This window comes from Cnephaeus nilssonii (assembly GCF_951640355.1).
Source record: "Cnephaeus nilssonii genome assembly, chromosome: 4".
NCBI classification, from domain to species: domain Eukaryota; kingdom Metazoa; phylum Chordata; class Mammalia; order Chiroptera; family Vespertilionidae; genus Cnephaeus; species Cnephaeus nilssonii.
This window is the reverse complement of record NC_137075.1, coordinates 103,990,073-104,014,342: the sequence shown is the minus strand read 5'-3', so window position 1 is coordinate 104,014,342 and position 24,270 is coordinate 103,990,073. Positions and strand designations below refer to the sequence as shown.

Here is a 24,270-nt window from a genome sequence, read left to right as displayed (position 1 = left end):
GGCCCTGGAGAACTGGCTGACCGCACCCCTTCTAGGAGAGGGCTGGATCGTGGCTGGGCCATGGGCTGCTGTGTGCTCACAATTAAATGGGCTGCTTTGTCAAAGCCGCAGGGGTGACAAGCAAGCAGATCACCAGCGGGATAAGAGCGGGCTGGAGCCTGGAGGCCACCCAGCTGGTGGCAAGTAGGGAAGGAGGCAGAGGTGGCAGAGTCTGCTGCCCACTCCACCTGTGCCTTCACCCTCACGTGTCCTGCCCGGAGCCCTGGGCTCAAATCCTGACCCCAGTACAATTCCCTGTCATCAGCAACCTGTGCCTCAGTTTCCCTATCTGCACGTGGTGACGGAAGCAATAGAAACGCAGGCTGGTGCAGGCAGGTGGGGGAGGGAGGTCTTGGCTGCAGAACATCAGCAAGCTGCCTGGCTGGCGTGGTTCAGTGGTTGAGCATCAACCTACAAACCAGGAGGTCACAGTTCAATTCCCAGTCAGGGCACAGGCCCGGGTTGTGGGCTCCATCCCCAGTAGTGGGCCTGCAAGAGGCAGCCGATCAATGATTCTCATCATTGATGTTTCTATCTCTCCCTCCCTCTCCCTTCCTCTCTGAACTTAAAAAAAAACACACCTATATTTTGAAAAAAATATCAACTTGCCCTTGTGTTCATGTGAGGCCCGAGGAGACTCTAAGAACAACTGGGAAGACTCGGGGTCCCAGGTGCAGTGGGGGCAGCGTCTGGGGAAAAATGATCTCCTAGTCCCTGGGATCGGAGCTGAGGCCTGACACCTCCCATGCACCATCTCACTGGGGTGGGGCACAGCAGCGGGTGTTCAATCAACACTGTTTTTCTTCCACTTTTCTCCTTTTTCCAAGTTTAAACTTAAAAATAGATGTTGTGAAAGGGACCAGCAGGTTGGCAGGCAGGTCCCTGGGGCTATCGGAGCTGCTTTTGGTGATTTGCGACCGCGGCTGCGCGTGGCGTTGTGGACGGCAGGTAAATGGAAGGACTACCATGTTAGCGTGGCAGAACCCCAAACACGGGCTTGTGGGGAAAGAGAAGTCACGAAAGGAAGAGTATGCAGTCGGAGGCCGTTTATAGAGCTTACGAACACGGAAGGCGGCCTTCTCTGTCCCTTGTGGCACCTGCGCGGGCTCACGCTCCCGGAGAACTTCTGCCAGGAGCAGAGCAAAGGCCCGGAGACAGCAGCGCCTGCCACGGCTCCATTTACGGAGCACGGACTACAGGCCAGCCACTCCTCTAATGGCCTCACTTACTATCGCCCCTTAACCGGTGCCTACACCGAGGACAGAGAGGTGAAGTGTCCTGCCCAAGGCCACACGGTACGTTGCAGAGTCCTAACTCAAACCCGCGCTTTTGATCACTAACCCACGTCACCTGTGGCTCACAGTGGCTCATGTTTTAAGAACGACTTAAGACATCTGAAGCAAATGTGGTCCGATAGTCACACTGGTAAAGCCTGGTGGTGTGCTCTCGGGTGTTCTTTCCTCTCTTCTTTATAATTTTCTGTCGGTGTGAAATGTCCCCAAAAGCCCTCTGCTGGCCCCAGGCCCCTGGCCTCACCAGGAGCCACGTGGTACAGGTAGTCAGGCAGCCAGCGTGGCAGAGCGATGCCCAATTCACTGCTCGGTGTTCACGAGACACTCCCAGCACGTTGTCCTGCTGGGCTGAGTGGCCAGAGGGGGGCTGAGCCCTGGGGAGAAAGGATGAGCCCCCACCCGGGCTGCTCCCCTCAAGTCAGGGAGGGGGTGGCCCAGGGGACAAACAGGCTGCCCATCGCTCTCCTTCCCTGTCGTTCCGGAGAAGGAACTAATGCCCGTGTACCTGGCGGAGGTCTGGTCTGCAGCGGCCGAGGCATGGCTGCCCGCACTGACCTGGTCTGGCTGGAAGAGGTTTTGGGTGTTTGCTGGCCTGTGTGTTCTGGCTCTGGCAGCGCCGGCCCACTGGGCTCCTGGAAATGTGGGCAGTGCTCCTGGACCCTCAGGCAGCCCTCAGGACCAATGGGCTGGCACCCAGAGCAGCCAGGCCCAGTCTCCCCTCTTTCCCACCCGTTCTCAGGAGGTAGGGACACTGGGGCTGAGGAAGGAGGAGGGTTCTGCGTGGGGTCACAGAGGGGAGGCTGCCGCAGGGCTGGGGGGTCCCCCTCGTGCCAGGCGGAGCCTGAATGGGTGAGAAGGCAGCTTTGTGGGCCCTGACTCATCTGCTGACGTCACAAAGCCAATGTTTGGGGAAGAAACTCTGAGGTTTTCCCTGTCACAGGGCCAGCTGCCCAGGCTGTTCCCAGTAGACAGGGCTCGAGGGCAATGGGCTCAAAGGGCCAGCGAGGCACCTGATGCCAGGCACATCCTCCCCCCAGCTCCCCATGAACATCCCCAGCTCTAAAAGGCATTTGGTGAAGTTGTCCAGGTCTAGCCTGTGCCTACTGGCTATGGCAGGAGCTCAGGCCTCATGGGAATAGCAAAGCCAGAGCATTTCACTCACTCACTCACTCACTCATCCTTTTGTGCTTATTTGTTCATACAAACAGTGGAATGTCTGGCATGTGCCAGACACCCTACCCTGGGGGTTCAACAGCTGCAGCCCCGCCCTCTGGGAGGGATGAGAAGACCCTGTTCCGACTCCTATTACTGAAGTGTGATCTTTTCTGAAGTTAATGCAGCTACTCCTGTTACTTTTGATTTGTGGTACGGTGGTATGTCTTTCTCCATCCCTCTATTTTTACCTACCTGGATCTTGGTATTTAAAGTGGGTTTCTTGTAGACAACCTACAGTAGAGCCGTTTTCTTCTTCTTCTTCTTCTTCTTCTTCTTCTTCTTCTTCTTCTTCTTCTTCTTCTTCTTCTTCTTCATTTCAGAGAGGGAGGGAGAGGGAGAGGAAGATAGAAATATCAATGATGAGAGAGAATCATCAATCTGCTGCCTCCTGTACACCCCCTACTGGAGATTGAGCCCCATACCCAGGCATGTGCCCCAAATGGATATTGAACCAGTGACCTCAACCAACTGAGCCACACCAGCCCGCCTTTGAAGAACTTAGAACATTTTTTGGAGGGCAGCTCTGCGGCTGCTGCATGCCCTGTTTTAGTTTTTCTGCGAAATTCTCTATTTCCCTTCACTCTGGAAAGATAATTGTGCCAGGTAGGGAAATCTACGTTGATGGCTTTTTCCCCCCTTCACCGCTTTAAACACGTGGCTCGCTCTCTTCCGGCCTGGCTCCTAAGGAGAAGTCTGCTGCCATTTCTGTCCTGTGCCTCCGTAGGTCAGCTGTTCTTCCCCTCTGGCTTCTGTCAAGATCTTCACTCTGTCTTTGGTTTTTGCACTTTGAGTATGATCTGCTCAGCTGTAGATTTTGGGGGTATTTATCCTGCTTCCTATGTTCTTAGATTCCTTATCTGTTGTTTTTTTGGTGTTTGTCATTAATTTTAGAAAATTCTTGGCTATTATTACTTCAAATATTTCTTCTGCTGCATTCTCTCTCCCTCTCTCTCTCTCTCTCTCTCTTTCTGGTTTTCCAACCATACATGCATTATACCTTTTGAAATTGTCCTACAGTTCCTGGATGTTCTGATCTGTTTGATTTTTTAGAACGTTTTTTTCCTCTTTGTATATTAGTTTGGGATATTTCTACTGACATATCCCCAAGCTCACTGATTTTTCCCCTGGAAGTCCACTGATCGCCTCATCAAAGGCATTTCTCCTTCCTTTTTTTTAAAAAAAAAAAAACAACATATTTTTTGTTGATTTTTAGAGAGCGAGGAAGGGAGAGGAAGAGAGAGAAACATGGATGTGAGAGCAAAACATTAGTGGGCTGCCTCCTGCATGCCTCCCTACTATGGATCAAGCCAGCAACCCGGGCGTGTGCCCTGACCAGGAAGCGAACCAACAACCGTTCAGTGCCTGGGACGACGCCTCACCCACTGAGCCACACTGGCCAGAGCAAGGCATTCTTCCTTTCTGTGGGTGTTTCTGATTTCCATCATTTCTTTTAAATTGTTTTCTTAAAGTTTCCATCCCTCTGCTGACACTGCCCATCGTGTTAACTTTTTCCATTAGAGCCCTTAGCATATTAATCATAGTTATTTTAAACTCCCTGTCTGACAACTCCCAATTCCGTGTCTTCCCCCGGTCTGGTTCTGATGTTTTCCTCTCCAGTCGGCGTCTCTTCTTATTATGTAGCATGCCGTGCGACCTTTGTGGAAAGCCAGACACGATGTGCTGGGTAACAGGAACTGAGACAGACTGGCTGTTTGTGTGAGGATTTCTGTTAACCTGGCGAGGGGTTGCGGCGTTTCATCTCTGCGGTAGCTGCAGGAGCCAGCGGCTGCAGATTGCTCTGGCGTCCTTGTTTCTCTCGTCTTTTTTGCGATTCCCTAAGAACTCCTCCTTAGATAGAGTGTGTCTGGGAGCTCTGGTACATGTGGCCCTGTTATCCTGGAGGCCTATTGAGGTGGCAGTAAGGGGTTGGGAGGAGAATGTTCTTAATCGTATGTCCCTGGGCTATGATAGTCATTTTAGCTCTCCCCCCTCCCCCATCCCCTTAGGTAACACAGGAAGGTTAGAGGGGCTGGAGTTGGGGGAATGCCTTCCCCCAGTGTGGGTAGGTTCTGGTAAAATCATTTTCCCTGGAGAGTGGTCCTTTGCTAAGGAGAATGATATGAGTGCATTTCACAATGACAACTTTCCCACTCCCCCTGCAAGAGCTGTGAGGGAGTTTGGGGGCGGGGGGGGGGGTGGTGGTTCCTGGAGGTAAAATCACAAAACTATGCTCCCTTCCTTTAGACTGTAACCCCCTCACCCCCCTTGGGGTTTCTCAGTTTCATCCTAGTGCACACTTCGTCCCAGCCATTCATCAGCATTTCGGTGTAAGCCATCCTACCAGTTTAGGGCTCCAGCACCTTCTCCTGGTGAGCAGATCGTGGCTGAGACGGGATTTGCTTGTCCTCGGGTTTTCGGGGGGTGTTGGGCCTCAGAACTCAGTTCTCAAACGGGTCTAAGAAAAGGAGTTCATTTTCAGCTTGTTAGCTTCTTCCTCACTGGCAGGACGGAGTGCCGGCGTCCAAGCTCCTTACGTGTCCGAGCAGAAATGGGGATGCTTGGGTCCTCGAGCACCGGCTTGGCCACGTGAGGCGGGCAGGCTGCGGGCTCTCCACCCGTGTTCCCTCGGCTGGATGACGGGACCGTGACCCAGAGGGGCGATACGGGGCAGGAGCCCGGCCAGGGCCTGCAGGATGGAGGCTGGACGCCCTCCCGGGAGGTTTGCAGCCGTGGAAGGGAGCAGGCCCAGCAGGCCCGGGCTGTAGGGGAATCTACTGGCTCAAGAGGGGAGAAAGGAAGAAGCCTGGGGTGGGGACCAAGGGTGGACTCTGGAGGCCACTCCCTCCCCCCTCCCCCCTCCCCCCTCCCCACCCCCAGCCTAGGTTTCACTTCTACTTGGGATTCCCGGGGCAACAACTCCTGTACTTTGCACCACCGCTTCACCACTTTTAAGCGATTCTGTACGAATCCCCAACCACTGGCTCCATTGCATCCCTACCCTGGCCCCATCAGAGGGGGTGATATAGAATTTTTAAAAAATGTATTTTTTTTATTGATTTCAGAGAGGAAAAGAGAGGGAGGGTGGGATAGAACCATCACTGATGAGACAGAATCATCAATTGGCTGCCTTCTGCACGCCCCCTACTGGGGACCGAGCCTGCAACCTGGGCAAGTGCCCTGATGGGGAATCTGATCAGAATCCAACCACGACCTCCTGGTTCGTAGGTCAATGCTGAGCCACGTTGGCCGGGTGAACTCAAGGGGTTTGCCGCTTGGGGTGTTCTATTCAGTAACCAGACATGGTGGTCGCCAGGTAGTTTTATTTTCTTGCAGCAAGTACAGGAGACGGGATTGGTGTCCAAAGCTCTGTCTCCCGGAAGGTCAATTACATGTTGATGCCTTCTTTGCGGTTGGCTACGCTTATCCCTTTGAGTTCCTGTCAAGGTCATTTTGTTTACAGCGGCATCTGCAAAATGCTAAGCTGTGCCGCGCCAGCACGGCCAAGGGTGACCCTGAGTGGGGGTGGTGAAGGATGGAGAAAAGACAGACAAGAGAGTGAAAGCTGGGGCTGGGTGGGACGCTGTCCTCTCTGGTGGAGAGCTAGCGACAGTGCCACGGACTACAAGCCGTGTCTTTATTTTATAGCAGATGCCACGAGGCAAAGTAAGGGCGTGGTCAAGATGTTTACAACATTCTCGTGGGTTTTGATCCTATTCAATTACATGCACCTGATCAGGCTTTGTTTACTTGCAGCCTGTATCACTCAGGCACGTGGGGCCACATGTTGGGACCACAGGTTCAAGCTTCCAACTATAGCTGTTGGCTGTCATGGTGCTTGGAGGGCAGAGACTTGCACGTGGCCACGAGAGGACTGTGCCCTCTCATTAGTCTGAGGCTTGAACCTGTCCAAACACGGTAGCCGCTCTCCTCACTAAGCTCCATTCCAACATTGACAAGAGTACCGTTCAATGACAGCATTTAGAACTGCCCAGACCTTGAGACCCTCGTCCTAACAGCGGGAGGGAAACCCAGGAGCCAGGGCCTCTGGCCAGGACTCCCGAACCTCCAGGAGGAAACAGCGCCCCAGGGCGGAAGCTGAGTCCCTGGCAGAAGGGGAAACGCAGAAGCCCGGTCCACGCCGGGCCCCAGGAGGCCGGGCTCCTGCCATTGTACTTGGAGAGGCTCCGTCCAGGAGGACCGGACCGCCGGAACAGCGGGAACAGAGGCTGTGCGAGGTTCCAAGTTCTGCGGGCGCCTCCCTTCCTTCAGTCCCGCCGAGGCGCCCTGGACCAGAGGGGACCTCCTCGCTGGGGAGGTCGCCAAACGCCTGGGCCTGCGGGGTGGGCCCGCCGTCGCGAGCGCGCAGGGAGGATGCGGGCGAGAAGGGAGGCGGGAGCTCAGGGCGCCCCGGCTTCCAGGGGGCCGGGCCGGGCCGGGGCGGAGCAGGGCGGCGGCCAGGGCGGCGGCGGCATGGCAGGACGGCAAGCCTGGCCCGGGACCGGGACCGGGGCCGGGGCCGGGGCCGGGGCCGGGGCCGGGGCCGGGGCGCTGCTGGCGCTGCTGGCTGTGCGGGCGCTCGGGGCGGCGGCGCACCCGCAGTGCCTGGACTTCAGGCCGCCCTTCCGGCCGCCGCAGCCGCTGAGCTTCTGCGCGCAGTACTCGGCCTTCGGCTGCTGCGCGCCCGGGCGGGACGCCGCGCTGGCCCGCCGCTTCTGGGCCCTGGCGGCGCGCGTGGACGCCGGCGTGTGGGCCGCCTGCGCCGGCTACGCGCTCGACCTGCTGTGCCAGGTGAGCGGGCGACGCCGGCTACCCCGCCGGACGGGGACCACCCGTGGGCAGCGGGCTTCGGGTCCCCGGTGGGAGTCACTGGGCCCGGGGCGGGGAGACGGGCATCCTGGGATGCCCCCCTAGGGCTTTGCCATTCACTGGCTTGGTGACCTGGGCTTCCCCTGGGCCTCAGTTTCCCCTCCTGAAGCAGGAGGGATGGATGAATGTCCTCACTCCCCCAGATTTTGGGGCTCCTCTGTCAGCCCTCCAGGACCCCGCCGGGGAGCCGCGCCCTGGTCGTGGTACCTGCGTGGGAATCCGTTGTCCCAGGGCTGCTGAGGACATGGTTGATGCGCCCGCCTTGTGTTTGTCGAAGGGGGTGGGGGACCCTCGGACACTGGGTGAGCCCCAGGCCGCCTCGCCCCGCCCCTCTCTCTGGGCTGGCGCCCCCACAGGCTGAGGCTCTCATCTCTCAAGACCACCCCAGCGACACCTTTTTGGTGAAACCTCTCTGCCCGCATCTCCCCTCTGCCTCCGCTCACACCAGGTGGTCTTGGCTGTCCATGCTCCTGCCTGGGTCTGACTCCCGGCGCCTGATGCGAACCAGCGGGTGGGTGACGGGTCAAGGCTGTGAAGCTTTGAGGCGGGCCTGGGCCCAGCCTGGGCAGTGAGAGGACTGGGGGCTGCAGGGTTCTGCAGGGCAGCCAGGTCGCAGCCCTCAGCCCTCAGCCAGGAGGGGCAGGCCTGCGGGGAGGGGCTGAGGGCGGCTGGGAGTCAGACGTACTGGGGTTTGATCCTGGCTCGGCCACTCCCTGGTGCGGGACCCTGCCGGTCACAGCTCCTTCCCTGTCAGATGGAGGCAATCTTACCTTGCCATGCAGACTCCGTGATACATATTGGGGGCTCAGTGGACATTTCCACTTGGATTTCTTTAGTGCATGCCTTCTTGGCCCCGCACTGGCTGCCCAGCCCTGGGTGGGAACCGAGCTAGGCCCAGAGGCCGGTTTGGCGAGGGCCTAGAGAGCCAGGGACTTGCTGGGAGGTCACACAGCCCAGTGGTGGCCAGGGTGGGCACTGGGCCCTCACTCATTGCCAATGTGAGTGGCCACGTGGGTAGGAAATAAGAGGGGATGGGGGCCGATGGGGGCCTGAGGAGCTCCAGCATGCAAAGGGGGTGCTCGCCTTTGGAGGGCTCTGTCGAGCCCCTGCGGTGCATCTCGGGAGCGAGCCGGTCTGGTCAAGGGCCCGTCTCCTGCTGGGGCCTCCACAGGCCCAGGTCCCATGGCTCTCCCACCCCCGTCACATAGCAGGGGTGGTGCGTGTTGGTTGAGCACTTACTGTGTGGCAGGCTCAGCAGGGCAAATAGGTGGCCCGTCCTAGGAGGAGGAGGGAGGCGAGGGCCAGTCCTGCTCCCTCCCCTGAAAGGAGGTCCCCTCTTTCCTGGGGAATCTTCCGGGTAGAGTGGCTGCTAGCACCTCACCCTGGCGTTTCTGGGAGTGACCTCACGTCTGGAGTGAGCTGGGAAAGGGCAGCGAGGCTGGCTGGGGTTTCCCTGCCGGGCTGGGGGGGGGAGGGGGGGAGAGGACCTGTTGGAGGACTGTGCTCTGTGGGCCCAGGCTGCCTCTGGATTCAGCGCCTCCTGATTTCCACCACGGGGGGGGGGGGGGGGGGGGTGGCCCAGTGCCTTATTTGCAAGTGTCAGTCAGTGATGGTAGGCATTTACCTCTGCCTTGGGGAGATGGGCTCCAGAGGAGGGGGACCGTGAAAACACGCCCACCCCCACAGTCCCCTCCAGAACCTGCCCATCTGGCACCCACATCTCCTCCAGAGGCCCCATGGCTCCTTAGCTAGAGGGCGATGGTCCCTCCCGCCCTTTCAGATCCTTTCTTGGGGCTTTCTTGGAAAGGCCACGCTTTCCCTGGAAAAGTCAGGGAAGGCTTTCTGAAGGAGGGAACCTTGAGTTGCGCAGCCTCTGTTGTTTGAGCATTTACTGAGCAAACACATGCATCATCTCAATTTATTCCTCCCAACAACTCTGTGAGGTTGGGATTCCTTTCCTCTTTTGCAGATGGGGACATGAGCACAGAGAGGTTAAGGAACTTGCCCAAGGGTACACAGGGAATGGTAGACTCAATCTCCAGTGTGCTCTGGCTCCAAAGTCCTTCTCCTGATCACTTTGCCATATTGCCTGTCTTCTTGAAGCCCCACTGTGTGCTGAGCCCCGGGTTCCCTGCCCTGGAGGGTCTCCTAGTCTGTGGGGTGGACAGACATGCTCAGAGATGATTAAGTTCTAGCTAAGCAGACCGGCTGAGCCGTTTCTGGCAGTTGCAATGTGAGAGCAGAAGTAAAGAGCTCACCCCACGAGCCACAGAAGTACAATTTGGTGAATGCTGCATCTGCAATATGAACCGAGGACTGTGGGAGCATCCCCGAAAATCAACACACACACACACACACACACACACACACACACGAGTCACTTTCCATGGGTTTTCTGCAGCCTTCCCCCACTGGCCAGGGAGAGCCAGGGCCCTGGGAGGATGGAGGAGTCAGTGGAGGCTTTTCAGTTGAGCCCAAGCCATGTCTTCCAGATGCAGAAGTGGGCACGGAGGGACCATCCTACACGAGCACTGTGTGCAGAGACTAGGTCTTCCTAAAGAACGGGTGGTGGTCTGCCCTACCTGGTGTTGCTCAGTGGATAGAGCGTCGGTCCGCAGACTGAAAGAACGGTTGGTGGATATAAGAAGCCTTCAGGACTCACACCCTGGCCCATGTGGCTTAGTGGTTGAGTGTCGTTCCATGCACATGCCGGGTTGCAGGCTCAATCCCCAGTAGGGGGCATGCAGGAGGCAGCTGATAGATGTTTCTCTATCATCAATGTTTCTCTCTCTCTCCCTTTCCCTCACCCTTCTCTCTCTAAAAATCAATAAACACACACACACACACAACATATATTTAAAAGAAGCCTTCAGGACTCAGGATCATGAGTCTCCAGTGGCACCTTGGGGCAATGAGGTGGGTGGGTGGTTTGCCCCTGGGCAGTATGATGCTGGTCAGTTTTCCCTGGGTTTTCTGCAGCCTTCCCCCGCTGGCCACTCCGAGGCTAGCTGCTGACTATCCTCCTTGTCAGCAGCTATCACTGCCCCCTCTTCTCATTTCCTGCTTCTGGACTGCCCCGGTCTGGGCACCAGGTGTGCATGGCATGTAAGGAAGAGAATACAGGCCATGAGCAAGGTCTACAAGACACGTGTCTCTCTCAGTGCATGGGTACTGAACTTTAAAGAAAAAAATTCAAACTATAAGAGAACATCTATCCTATATAATAAAGAGGTAATATGCAAATTGACCATCACTCCAACACAAGATGGTCACCCCCATGTGGACACAAGATGGCTGCCACAAGATGGCCAGCAGGGGAGAGCAGTTGGGAGGGACCAGGCCTGCAGGGGAGGGCAGCTGGGGGGAACCAGGCCTGCAGGGGAGGGCACTTGGGGGGAACCAGGCCTGCAGGGGAGGGCAGTTGGGGGCAACCAGGCTTGCAGGGGAGGGCAGAGACCTGCAGGGGAGGACAGTTGGGGGACCCAGGCCGGCAGGGGAGGGCAGTTGGGGGCAACCAGGCCTGCAGGGGAGGACAGTTGGGGGGGACCAGACCTGCAGGGGAGGGCAGTTGGGGGTGACCAGGCCTGCAGGGGAGGACAGTTAAGGGTGACAAGGCTGGCAGGGGAGGGCAGTTAGGGGTGCCCAGGCCAGCAAGGGAGGGCAGTTAGGGGCAATTGGGCCGGCAGGGGAGCATTTAGGCGTCGATCAGGCTGGCAGGGGAGTGGTTAGGGGGTGATCAGGCTGGCAGGTAGAAGCGGTTAGGGGCAATCAGGCAGGGAGACAGGGGAGTGGTTGGGAGCCAGCAGTCCTGGATTGTGAGAGGGATGTCCCAGATTGGAGAGGGTGCAGGCTGGGCTGAGGAACAGCTTCCCTCCCCCACCCACCACCCCCCGTGCACGAATTTCATGCACCGGGCCTCTAGTATATATATAAAAGCCTTAGTGACTGTCCGATTATTCGATAGTTTGCCTGGTAGCTATGATGCACAATAACCACCAGGGGGCATATGCTTCGACCAGTAGAGGAGGTAGCCCGATTCTTCGAGGAATTGGCCGTGGGTTAGGTTGCTTCTGGGACACCGTCGGCCTGAATGTGGTTCACGCACACCCCAGACCCAGAGAGGAGGGAGGAGGAAGCCAGTGGGCGTCCAGGTCCTGGGGGCTGGGCCTGCAGGAGGGGTCTCGCAATCTGGGACCCCTTGGGGGATGTCGGAGAGCCAGTTTCGGCCCCATCCCCACAGGCCAGGATGAGGGACCCCACTGGTGCACGAATCCATGCACCGGGCCTCTAGTTCATTTATAAAATCTCGGAGGTGGAAGAAGTAATTCATAGAAGAAATTGGGGATGGAAACAAGTTACAGAGGCAAAGAAAGGGCCCTCGGTGTTTAGAAGTGAGGAAGCTAAAGCTGAGGCACCGGGGGGGGGGGGGGGGGGAGGCAGGGGCGTGCTCCCAGGAGGGAGAGCGTTCTGGGTCCCCCATCCTAAGGGTGTTAAGGGTGGAGACTGTAGGGGAGGTCCCAGGGGAAGATCGCAATAGAATATTCATCAGCTTTCCAGGGGTGTCCTTTCAGGCCCCCCTGATGGACTGGCCGGAGCCAGGGCAGGGGGTCATTATTCAGGGCAGCTGGTCCTGAGGTCAGCTGTGGTGTTGCTTGTCTGGTTTTGCTGCTTTTCTGGGCCTGGAGCTGAAATAAAGCAACCTAACCCACGGCCAATTCCAGCCCATACAGGGAGGAAAAGTTAGGGAGACCAAACCCCAGGAGCAGCGGTATGCTAGGGGAGGAAAGGTCGCCCTGGGGGCGAGGTCCCCCACACTTGTCCTTTGCTGGGCACCCGGGGCTTTCCGCCCTGGGGACCTTCTGTACCTGGCCCATCGTCCTTGCTCTGCTCATGTCCGGCTAACTGCCCACCACATCCCCATCTCAAGAATCTTGGCTCTGAATTCTTTCAGAGAAAAGGGACACAGAGTCTCTTCTGTAACTGCTTCCCGCTGAAGAGGGGCAAAGTTTTCCTTCAGAGCTGAGATCCTTGCTGTCTGTCAGAGGGCTGGTGAGGCCTGGGCATGGAAGGAGGTGGCGATGGTGTCTAGAGGTGGTATTCCCTGAGTATTCCCGAGTACGAGTGGGGCTTGTGACCGGGTGGAGTCTGGATGTCACGAGGGCCCAGCTCGGCCACTTCTTGACAGGTGCCTTTCTGTAAGCGTAAGTTCCTCACCTGTACAACAAGCCTCGTGAAGATTAAGTGACGGGTGTGTACAGACCCTCCTGGTCCTCCCACAGCCACTGGCTGGACTCGGGAGGCTCCGGGGGACCCTGGGGGTGGGGAGGTGACACTGCCCAGAGCCAGGCCTGGCCATCTGCCCCACTTGTCAGCAGAGTGGAGCGTGTGAAATGTGCCGTCCCTGTCTGAGCCGGAGACAGGGACTGACCCGACTCCTCTAAGCACACGTCATCAAGTGGCCCTCAGCTCCACAGTAGCAGCGGAGGGTCCAGGGAGACAGGCCGTGGTGTGACCAAAAGCACAATCACGTAACGGGAGGGAGCAGCCCCTGGCCCGGAGCCTGAGCACGCGGCCAAGAGGGCAGCCTGCCACCCGCTTCCCCCGAGGCCTCTTGCTGGAGCCCGGCCTGGCCCGGCCGACGAGGGGCGTGCGCGGCTGTCAGTGCCTCCCTTACCATGGGAGTAGCTGCCCCTGGGCCTCCTGGGCCCACAGCTGAGTCAGAGCAGACCTTGGCCTGAGGAGCCCATGGTGGGGAGGGTATGTGTCAGACTCAGACATAAGTACATCTGCTCTCGTCAGGGACTCCAAGCAAGGGAGGTCCTTCTAGAGTCGGGGAGCTGAGGCCTCTGCTCTGGGCAGGTGGGGTTCAGGGGAGGTGCCGAGGTGTGTGTGGGGGAGGGGGGGCACGTCACTAGTCCTTGGGGGTGGGCAGTTGGCCAGCCAGTGGAGCTGGGATATACTCTGCTTCTCTGCCCGCCCAGCCTGGCCACGCCGGCATGTGACCTCGGTCAGTGGCTCCCTTCTCCCAGGCTCCCCTTCCCCATCTGAGCCACGGGGACGGGAGCCAGCCGCCCGCCTGCAGCTGCCTCAGGAGGACCCAGCCTGGGCCCGCGCCCACAGTCTGCCCCAATACCCAGGGGCTGTTCCTGTTAACTGCTGCTTCTCCCAACGCCATGGTCATTACTTCAGGCTGGATAGGATTCTGCCTGCCAGGGAAGGGCAGGCCTGCAACGGGAACAGCGCCTGCTGAGGCTCAGAGGTGAAGGTGTCGGGAAATGGGAGGTGGGCAGGAAGCAGGAGCGGTGGCGAAGCTGTGGGCAGAGGAGCAGGGATCGGCGAGGGCCTGGTACCCGTGTCGTGGCTCTCAGGCTGGGGGAGGTGGAGTGGGCTCTTCGCCCTCCCGGGGTGGGTGCTGCAGGCCGGACACTGGGAGAGGCCCGAGCCGGTTTGTTGCCTCCGTCTGGGTTCCCAAAAGCAGAACCTGGGGCAAAACCTGCGGGCTATTTTCTTATTCCGGTGAGTGACAGGCGGCAGAGGGAGAGCCCAGTCCAGGATGCTGCGAAATGCGGCTGATGCTTCAGCCGGTGGGACCGCCTTTCCAAGAAACTGTACAAACGGGGCCGCAGGACCGCCGGGGGGCTGGGAGGGAGGCAGGACAATCCAGCCATCAGCAGCTCTCTCCCAGGGAGCCAAGGTTTGCCCCCCGAGGCATGAACTCCCCTGCCTCCCAAATCATGTCCACGGGGGCACTGAATGGGGTCCACAGAGTCTCACCAATGGAGGCCCTAGGGGGAGGTTGCGGGGGGGGGGGGGGGGGGGCGCTGGGCTGTTGGCCCAAGGGGCAGCAGCATCAATGGGATCAGAAGAGAAAGTATAGGAAAGAACCTCAGACCCTCCTGGCACACAGTAGGTCCTCAAGCGTCGCTGCCGATGCTGCTCTTAGTAGCAGTAGTAATAGTTGTGGTTAGTGGTTCTAACCGAAGCATGAAGGGGAGGGGGTCGGAGGCCTGCCGTAGTTGAGTCTCATCCTGGTAACGGATGGGATCGTCCCCGTTTTACAGATTAGCAGCCCGGGGTTCTAGGAGGCGGGGCGACCCCTCCGAGGTCACACAGCTGGTAAGTGCCACCGCAGAGCCTCCCCGCGCTGTCCCTGTCCCTGTCCCTGCAGGAATGCTCGCCCTACGCAGCCCACCTCTATGACGCCGAGGACCCGGCCACGCCCCTGCGGACCGTGCCCGGGCTCTGCGAGGACTACTGCCTGGACCTGTGGCAGACCTGCCGGGGCCTCTTCCGCCACCTGTCGCCCGACCGCCAGCTCTGGGCGCTGGAGGGCGACCGCGCCAAGTTCTGCCGCTACCTGTCCCTGGACGACACCGACTACTGCTTCCCGCGCCTGCTGGTCAACGAGAACCTCAACTCGAACCTGGGCCACGTGGTGGCCGACGCCCAGGGCTGCCTGCAGCTGTGCCTGGAGGAGGTGGCCAACGGGCTGCGCAACCCCGTGGCCATGGTCCACGCCCAGGACGGCACCCATCGCTTCTTCGTGGCCGAGCAGGTGGGGCTGGTGTGGGCCTACCTGCCCGACCGCTCCCGGGTGCAGAGGCCCTTCCTGAACGTCAGCCGGGCCGTGCTCACCTCGCCCTGGCAGGGCGACGAGCGGGGCTTCCTGGGCCTCGCCTTCCACCCCCGCTTCCGGCACAACGGCCGGCTCTACGTCTACTACTCGGTGGGGCTCGACTTCCACGAGTGGATCCGCATCAGCGAGTTCAGGGTCTCGGAGGACGACATGAACGCCGTGGACCACAGCTCTGAGAGGTGGCTCCCGGGAGCCGGGCCGGGCGGGGCAGGGCTGAAAGGGGGCCAGTAGGACCCGGCCCATACACGCCGCGGGTTGCACAGGTGGTTAAATGGTGTCAGCGCCGCCCTGGAGAGGGGCTGACCCCTGTGCTCCGGGGTCGGGGGAGGGACAGCTGCCACACAGACATCACCGGGTCCAGAGCCCTGGATCAGGCACTGCAGGTGGTTGGTTTCACTGGGTTCTCGTAAAGCCGAGCCAGGTCAGTATTCCTGTCCCATTTCACAGATGAGGAAGTGGAGGCGTCAGAGGTGAAGGGACCTGTTCGGTCGCACAGCCAGGGAGCTCAGAGCTAGCACTCCGGCCTGTCTGTCTTGCAAGCCCATCCCACTGCTCCTCTCACCCCGACCCCATCCCACGGCCCCAGGGCACTGAGCCCGGCCTTCCTCCTCTCCTCGCCTGGACCTTCCCCACTTCCCCACCCGCAGCGGGTGTAGCCATTCCTTGCCTCCAGGCCTCTGCCCCTGTCAACACTGGTCCTGCTCTCTGGGTACTATTGACGCCCGGCTGTTTCTGAGATGGGCTGGGCCTGACCTGGCGTGGAGGGCATATGCATCAGTGTGAGTCCCATAGGGAAAAAACCCTGTAACAGGTTGTTCAACAGGCAGAGCTTGGCATGGGAGTACTGGGGTGTTGGGAATGACGGCAGAGCGATGCGGGAAGGACGTGCGGCAGCTCTGCGTTTAACAGGTGAAGGAAGCTGCCTCGCCTCTTGGGCTGGAGGACAGAGTGAGGAGGTGGGGGCACCGGAGCCCCGAAGCTGGGGCCACTCAGTGGAAGCTGGAACCATGGTGGGCCTGGGCAGCAGGTGTTGGATCCAGGGGGGAGGTAAACTATTGCCAAGATGCAGCCTGAAGAGAGAGAGAGAGAGAGAGACAGACAGACAGACAGACAGACACACAGACAGACACACCCTGGCTGCTCCCTTCCTCCTTCCTTCCAATCTCCTGCCAAGAGTGTAGAAGTGTGTTCAGCTCACGTGTGGGTAACTATGACTGATAGAACAACCAGCTGTGCCTGGGCCCACAGTTCTGTGTGATCATAGCCGGCCAGGGGCAAGCCGTGGGGAGCAGTGGGGAGCAGTGGGAGAAGCTTTAGACCAGAACTAGCCGACCTGAGTTCTGGTCCCAGCGCTGCTGTGTGCCCTTGGGCAAGCTGGTCAACCCCTCTGAGCATCCAAGTTCTCATGAGCACCACAGAGGGAACTGTCCACGCCCAGCCCTCCAGATCTTGGTAAAAATCTCGTGCCAGAAAGGACACGCCAAGTCTTTGCCGCCATGAAATGGCGTCCAGGAGAGAGGAGGTTTTACGGCTGTGATCCTGTTTTGCATTTTGGCTGAGGATATTTTGGGGGCTGGGGGTGGGGGCATGTATCTTCTTTTAGGATAATCCTGGAGATCGAAGAGCCAGCGGCGAACCACAACGGGGGCCAGCTGCTCTTTGGGGACGATGGGTACCTCTACATCTTCACCGGAGATGGCGGGATGGCCGGAGACCCCTTTGGGAAGTTTGGAAATGCCCAGAACAAGTATGTCCTGCTCTTGGCTGGCCGGGGGGCTGGCTCACCTGCCCTCGACTACATGCTGTTCTGGAGGGGCATTCCCTCCTCAGCCACGCAGCACAGGGCAGCAGTCGGGGCCTGGGTCCCCGCTCAGCCTGCAGCTGGCAGCCGGAGACCCAGTCCGGCCACTGCCGCGCATCGGTTGGAGGAGAGCAGCACGGGGGCATGGGGAGGCTTTTTGTGAGGGGTCAAAGCGGTCGTGTTTGTGGAGGGCCAGGCACAGTGCCCCTCGGCCACAGGTTCCTGAGAAGCGACGTTAGAGGGCAGGTGGGAAGATGGGAATTTTTCCTGAAGTCAGCTCAGCCCTGCTGCAAACAGAGGAAGGAAAGGGGTGCTTCTCAGACCACGTGGGGAGCGTGAGCTGGTTGGAGAAGGGCTACCTGGCACGTGGCTGTTCTGCCCAAGGCTCCCCCGTGATGGCCCAGGCATTGAAGCATAGCTTTGTTCTGTTCGTCACTTCTTTTTTTTTTTTTTTTTAAGTATTTTATTTTATTTTTGTTATTCCTCATCTGAGGATATTTTTCCCATTGATTTTTAGAGAGAGTGGAAGAGATGGGGAGAGACAGAGATACATTGATGGGTTGCCTCCGCACGTGCCCTGTCCAGGGGCAGGGATTGGGCCTGCAACCGAGGCATGTGCCCTGGACCGGAATGGAACACCCTCAGTCCGCAGGCCATGCTCTCTCCACTGCGCCAAACCGGCTAGGGCAGTTAGTCACTTCTTGGCTTGAGCAGATGGCCTGCCGTCATTCCACTCCCAGACAGACAGACACACACACACACACACACACACACACACACACACACACGGGTCTTGTCTCAGGGCAGCCTCCTCCACTCTCTCAGCCAATAAAGCCGAAACCTTTCTCTTTCTCGGCCCAGAAAGTAAAAATAGCGAGCCTGGTGCTGATGACAGCGATTACAGTGTTCACAGCTGGTGCCTCGTGCTCTCACCTGGGGCTGTGTGAGAGGCCTCGTGCTTTCTCATGTTTGGGACGAAGGTCGGAAAATAGAAACGAAGGGTTTGTGGATAACTGGACAGAACTTAAAACATTCTTTTGCTGCTATGAGTGTGGCCCCTTAAAAAAGGGAAGCCTGGGGTGTGGCCTGCAGGGTGGCGGTGAGCAGGCTGGAGCAGGCGATGGGAGCCCCTGGGCGGGAGGGGGTTAACTGTGGGGCCTCTATGGGGTGGGAGGGGACTCTGTGAGATGAGAGGGAAACGCTCAGGTGCTGCTCAGGTGCTGATGCGGTGAGAATGAGGGGCACACAGTTGCAAAGCAGGCAGTCCTGCCTGTCAGGCAGCCTGGAGGGAGGCCACCACCGAAGTGCTAAGAGCGAGAAAAACCCCAAAAGGTCCCTGCGTAGGTGCATGGAAAACCACAGCTGAGAGTGTGGTCTCCAACGCGCTCCCCATCTCCAAGCACAAGGCAGACCTCCCCCATCGGGGCTCACTTTTGTCCTGTGACGAATAAAACCCACAAGCTACCCCTGGGAGCTGTGTGCAGGTTAGGGCTGCACCCCAGTTCTAGGTGGTTCTGGAGGGCCCCAGAGGTGACGCTGCGTGCCTCCATGGAGTGGCCTGCCTTCCAGTCCAGAGCTGTCTGGGGGACCTGGCAAGGGGTCCCCCTGGGTGGCCTCATCTTTGAGGTAGGGGTGGGGGTGGAGGGTGGAGAGTGTGGGGTGCACTGGATCACACGGAGGCCTGTCTGCACTCCGACGTGCTGTGGTTCTACCCGAGACGGCCCTGGGAGTGTGAGAGAGAAAGTGAGAATTCAGCCCCGTTTCCGGCTAAGATAGCAGTGTCTTCTCTTCCCCCTCCCAGCCCACCCTGTACTCTGTATGGTGCACTGGGCTTTGCCTTCACTCACTCACTCACTCACTCACTCACTTAGCAAACACGCGATGAGCACCTACTGTGTGCCAGGCACTGTGCTGGGCACGAAGAAAACTCCACGACTCACTTTTCTCGCAGCATTTAGTTCACCCCGTAGCACATCCCTTTAAGAGGGCAAGGAAGCAGACCGCCTCAAGTGGCCGTGGCGGACACAGGTCGGGGAGGTCAGTGTTGTGGTAGAGAGCGTGGGATTTTTGCCCTGGCTGGTTTGGCTCAGTTGATAGAGCGTCGACCTGCGGACTGAAGGGTCCTGGGTTGGATTCCGGTCCAGAGCCCACATGGGGTTGTGGGCTCAATCCCCAGTAGGGGGCGTGCAGGAGGCAGCCAGTCAATGATTCTCATCCTTGATGTTTCTCTCTCTCCCTCTCCCTTCCTCTCTGAAATCAATAAAAATATATATATTTTTAAAAAGAGTGTGGGTTTTTGCGGCCAGCCGCCAGGACTAGACCCCAGCCCCACCGTTCACCATGGGTGTGGCGAGTGGGCATTGAGGTGACCTTTCTGAGCTCAGGTCCCCATCTGTAAAGTGGGGGTCACGCAGTACCCACCTGCGGAAAGGTGTGAGGCTGTAGGTGGTGTTTAAGTCCAGTGCTTGCGCAGGGCTTGGCCCAGAGTCAGGTGCCCGGTGAATGCTGAGTGAATGGAGGAGGTGACCCAGCTGGTAAGCCGCTGAGGAGGACCTGACCCGGCGGGGTCTCGGCCCCACAGCCAGGCTCGCCTTGCCCCTGGCTCAGCCATTGGCCCCGGGTGGTGCCTGAGCGCCCTGGCGCAGTGACCTCAAGCCCTGCCCTCCCCACCTGTCCCCTCTCCACCTGCCCTGTCTGTAGGTCGGCGCTGCTGGGCAAGGTGCTGCGCATCGACGTGGACCGCACGGAGCGCGACCCGCCCTACCGCGTCCCGCCGGACAACCCGTTCGTGGGCGACCCCGATGCGCGGCCCGAGGTCTACGCCCTGGGGGTGCGCAACATGTGGCGCTGCTCCTTCGACCGCGGCGACCCGGCGTCGGGCGCGGGCCGCGGGCGCCTCTTCTGCGGGGATGTGGGCCAGAACAAGTTCGAGGAGGTGGACCTGGTGGAGCGCGGCCGCAACTACGGCTGGCGCGCGCGGGAGGGCTTCGAGTGCTACGACCACCAGCTGTGCGCCAACGCCTCCCTGGGTGACCGCCTCCCACCCGCTGCGCTCTGGACCCACCCCCCAGACCCCCATCCCTCCGCTCCCCACCCCAAGGCTGTGCGCCAACGCCTCCCTGGGTGACCGCCTCCCACCCCTGCGCTCTGGACCCACCTCCCAGATCCCCCATCCCCCCGCTCTCCACCCCAAGGCTGTGCGCCAACGCCTCCCTGGGTGACCGCCCCCACCCGCTGCGCTCTGGATCCACCCCCCAGATCCCCCATCCCCCCACTCCCGCTCCCCACCCCAAGGCTGCGCGCTAGCACCTCTCTCTGTGCCTGCCCCAGGCTCAAGGAGACCGCCCTTGGGGGACCCCCTGATCCCAGATCCACCCCAAGGGATGTGCGCCAGTGCCTCTTCCCCCGTCCCCCACACTCCACCCAGGACCTGACCTCGCCCCTCCCCCTCCCCCTCCCCCATTCTCCTGGATGCTCCTTGCTCTTCTCTGCACCTAGAAGCTACAAGCATCTCCCTCCCTTGGTAATGACCTGGGTCCCCATCTCTGGCCCTCCTAGTGACCTCCCAGCCTTTGCCCCCCAAGACTCAGGACCACCCGCAAAGATTTGTTGGGGGGGGGAGCGTGCTGATTCCTTCCACTCACCCCGGCTTCCCCCCCCCCCCCGCCCCCCGCAGATGATGTGCTGCCCATATTCGCCTACCCACACAAGCTGGGCAAGTCGGTCACCGGTGGCTATGTGTACCGGGGCTGCGAGTACCCCAACCTGAACGGCCTCTACATTTTCGGCGATTTCATGAGCGGGTAAGTGGCCTGACTGCCATTCTAGGAGGCCGGGAGGGACCCTAACAACTTCCCTGGGGGGCCAGGACCTGTCACTGCACCAGCTGGCCAGGGGCCCCGGGGTGCATTGGTCCAGGAGAGGCCAGAGAGGCCGCCCTGCTGGGGAGAGGGGAGCCGGGACTCCAGCCCAGGCCTGACCGCGGGGGCCCCTGGAGCCTTGTCTCCTGATTCCCACACTCTTCGGTTGGGTGCCTCCCTGGGGAGCAGAGCATACCCCCCACACCTGCTGTGGGTCAGACTCCTTCCCCAGAGAAGCTTATGGGGCCTCATGACCACCTCGTTCTCCCATTGTACGGAGGACAAAACTGAGGCCCCGCGAGGCCCAGGGCAGAGATGCACCTGGCATGATGCTCGAAAGTGCAGCTGGGGTGGCCTGGGCCCGATCCTGCCCCCCTCTTAGCCATGGGACTTGACTTCTCTCGGCTTCAGTTTCCTCATCTGCAGAATGGAGGTGATGATTGCAGCTGCCTCCAAGGTTGCTGGAGGCCTGAGTCCGTGAATGCATGCACAGCCCTGAGAATGAGGGCACGCTCAGCGTCTGGCAGCTGCGGGTTGTCCCCACTCGAGCCTGTGCACGCGAGGGCAGCGGTTCCTCCGGAGAAGGGAGGCGTTAAGGAGCCTGAGGCTGGAGGAGAACGCTCACCTCTGCAGGCTGCTGACCCGGGCGTGCCTGCAGCTGGGGCTGAGAGAGAGCCTCTGGATGCTGGGTCCTTTTTTCAGCTCCGCCCCTTCCTTGGGGTCTGCCTCTGGGACTCAACTATCCCATCTGGAAAGTGGGACTAGATGAAGCCTCCGCTTTTACCCCAATTCTCCTATCTCCTAAGTCACCTGACTGCAGAAATTTACCTAATTTTGCCTCCCTTTCCCAAGCCCATCTGCTGGGCCAGGCTTTGTGCCAGGGCCAGAGCAACAGAGTTGAAGAGTACCTGACACCCAAGTCAGGGAGACAAACACTCAGTCCACTCCAGTCCGCCTCAGAGAGCCTGTGCACAGAGCTGGAGAAGCCCAAGGTGGGGGCAGTCAGGAGGGCTTCCCGGAGGAGGGGACGGCGAACGGGGCCTGGGAGTATCAGTAGGTAATTGACAGGTGGGGAAGGGAGTAAGGGGCCGGATCAGCATATTCTGAAGGTGCCCAGGCTCCATCTTGAGCTCCGAAGTGGAGGCAGCTCCAAAGCCTGTGCACACTCCCGGCACCAGCCACGCAGAGCTCTGCGATCCAAGTCAGCTCCTGACTGCCTCCTGGTGGTCGCTGGGCGGGGGTGGCCCGAGGGGGCAGGAACCAAGCTGGTCTTTCAGTCTCTGTGTGCCTTCCCTTCCTTCAGGCTTCTCCGGTGCATAGCAGGTGCTCAGCAAAGACTTCATGCAGGGCAGGCTTCGCGGATGCGAAGGACCCCACGCTGAGAGGGGCCCACACTTGGCTTAAGGCTCTGCTGTCACTGTCTTGAAATTCGTAACACTCTTAGAACAAGGGCCCCGCAGGCTCAGTTTGCACTGGACCCTGCGTTGTGTGTGGTCCTGGTCGTGCTGGGGGCGGCAAGAACGGCTCCAGGTGTTGGACCAGTGGGGTCAGACCCGACCTGGGTTCAGCCGCCTGTAGCGAGGAAAGAATTCAGAGCCAAGACGCAAACTGTAAGAGAACGTTCGTTTGGAAAATCGCAGAGGTGAAAGATGAGACGGAGGGCCGAAAAGCAGGACTGCAGGCTTTATTAGAGGAGAAGGACCCTGCCGGGCTGCCTTGCAAAGGAAGAGAGCATGCATGCAGGCGTGAAGACACCTTCTGAGGGGAGGAATGGGAAGGGATGGGGCTTAGGGTCCTCGGCACACGCTGATTGGTGGTTTCATATAAGGCACATGATTAGGCACTTAGGGACTTAGGAATCGGGGGCTTAGGGTATTTGGCAGGTTCTGATTGGTGGTTCAATGTACAGTCCATATAAGGTGCCTGGTTCGGTGCTCAGGAATGTCCAGGCCGCAGGTGCAGGTTACGTCATACTCCGTCCACCAGTTGGGGGAAGGGAGGATCTATCTAGAGGTAGAAGAAATTTGTAGAAGAAATGGATTTAGGAACAAGTTACAGAGGCAAAGAAGGGGCCCTCGGAGTTTAGAAAGTGAGGAAGCTAAATCTGAGGCACCTGGGGGGCGGGGGGGGGAGGGGGAGGCAGGGGCGTGCTCCCAGGAGGCAGAGCGCGCTGGGTCCCCCATCCTAAGGGTGTTAAGGGTGGAGACTGTAGGGGAGGTCCCAGGGGAAGATCACAATAGAATATTCATCAGCTTTCCAGGGGTGTCCTTTCAGGCCCCCCTGATGGACTGGCCGGAGCCAGGGCAGGGGGTCATTATTCAGGGCAGCTGGTCCTGAGGTCAGCAGTGGTGTTGCTTGTCTGGTTTTGCTGCTTTTCTGGGCCTGGAGCTGAAATACAGCGGAGCCTAGGTATCTCTAAGGAGGAAAAGTTAGGGAGACCAAACCCCAGGAGCAGCGATATGCTAAGGCAGTGGTCGGCAAACCGTGGCTCGCGAGCCACATGCGGCTCTTTGGCCCCTTGAGTGTGGCTCTTCCACAAAATACCACGTGCGGGCGCGCACGTACAGTGCGATTGAAACTTCGTGGCTCATGCGCAGAAGTCGGTTTTCGGCTCTCAAAAGAAATTTCAATCGTTGTACTGCTGACATTTGGCTCTGTTGACTAATGAGTTTGCCGACCACTGTGCTAGGGGAGGAAATGTAGCCCTGGGGGTGAGGTCTCCCTACACTTGTCCTTTGCTGGGCACCCGGGGCTTTCTGCCCTGGGGACCTTCTGTACCTGGCCCATCGTCCTTGCTCTGCTCATGTCCGGCTACCTGCCCACCACGGTTGCATGGATAGTCGATGAGTGGGTGGGTGGATGGGTGGGTGGGGTTCCCCGGCGCACCATGCCAGGCGTGGCCCCACAGCTCCTTCTCCTTTGCAGGCGCCTGATGTCCCTCCGGGAGAGCCCGGGGACAGGCCAGTGGCAGTACAGCGAGCTCTGCATGGGCCGTGGCCAGACCTGCGAGTTCCCGGGGCTCATCAACAACTACTACCCACACATCATCTCCTTCGCGGAGGACGAGGCCGGTGAGCACGGCTGAGGACGCTCCGTCCTGGCTGCCCATGCCTGGCTGGTCCCCCCCATCCCCTGGCTCCTTCTGGCTCGGGGTTCGAAGGATGTGGTCTCAGGTCTGAGGTGTAAGGAATGGGGTGGGTCTCAGGCCTGAAACCACTTCAGGATGAAGAGTGATGTGTTCAGGGGGATTGGAGACCTTGCTTGCACATCATCCTCACCAGTCACCCCCTCCCCCCTCCCCCTCCCTCTCCCCCACCTCTGCCCTGGGTGAGGTTGCTGAGAGGCTCGGCAAGGTGACTTGGGGAAGAGTTCAGGGCAGTTAGAGGACCAGGGAAGTTAGGGACCAGGAAGTACTGGTGGAAAAGCAGGCGGGGCAGGAGCGGGGGAGGGGGTGGGGGGTGGGGGTGGAGAGTGCCTCCCAAGACCTCCACTGCCCTGGGTTCCTGATGGCAAGTGTACTGGGCCTATAAAATGAAGCCACACCGCCTTCTTGCCTGCCAG

General features: G+C 59.3%; 1 protein-coding gene across 1 annotated transcript in view; it reads left to right on the top strand.

Moving 5' to 3' along the window:
- The first annotated feature begins 14,568 nt into the window (after positions 1–14,568).
- The window catches only part of HHIPL1 (HHIP like 1), a 16,702-nt gene continuing 7,000 nt past the window's right edge, over positions 14,569–24,270 (top strand). Inside the window, exons 1-5 of the mRNA XM_079769327.1 lie at positions 14,569–15,227; positions 16,652–16,795; positions 19,550–19,878; positions 20,526–20,652; positions 23,635–23,780. Coding sequence (XP_079625453.1) covers positions 14,920–15,227; positions 16,652–16,795; positions 19,550–19,878; positions 20,526–20,652; positions 23,635–23,780 — 1,054 coding nt within the window. The 5' untranslated portion in view covers positions 14,569–14,919. The remainder of the gene's footprint in view (positions 15,228–16,651; positions 16,796–19,549; positions 19,879–20,525; positions 20,653–23,634; positions 23,781–24,270) is intronic.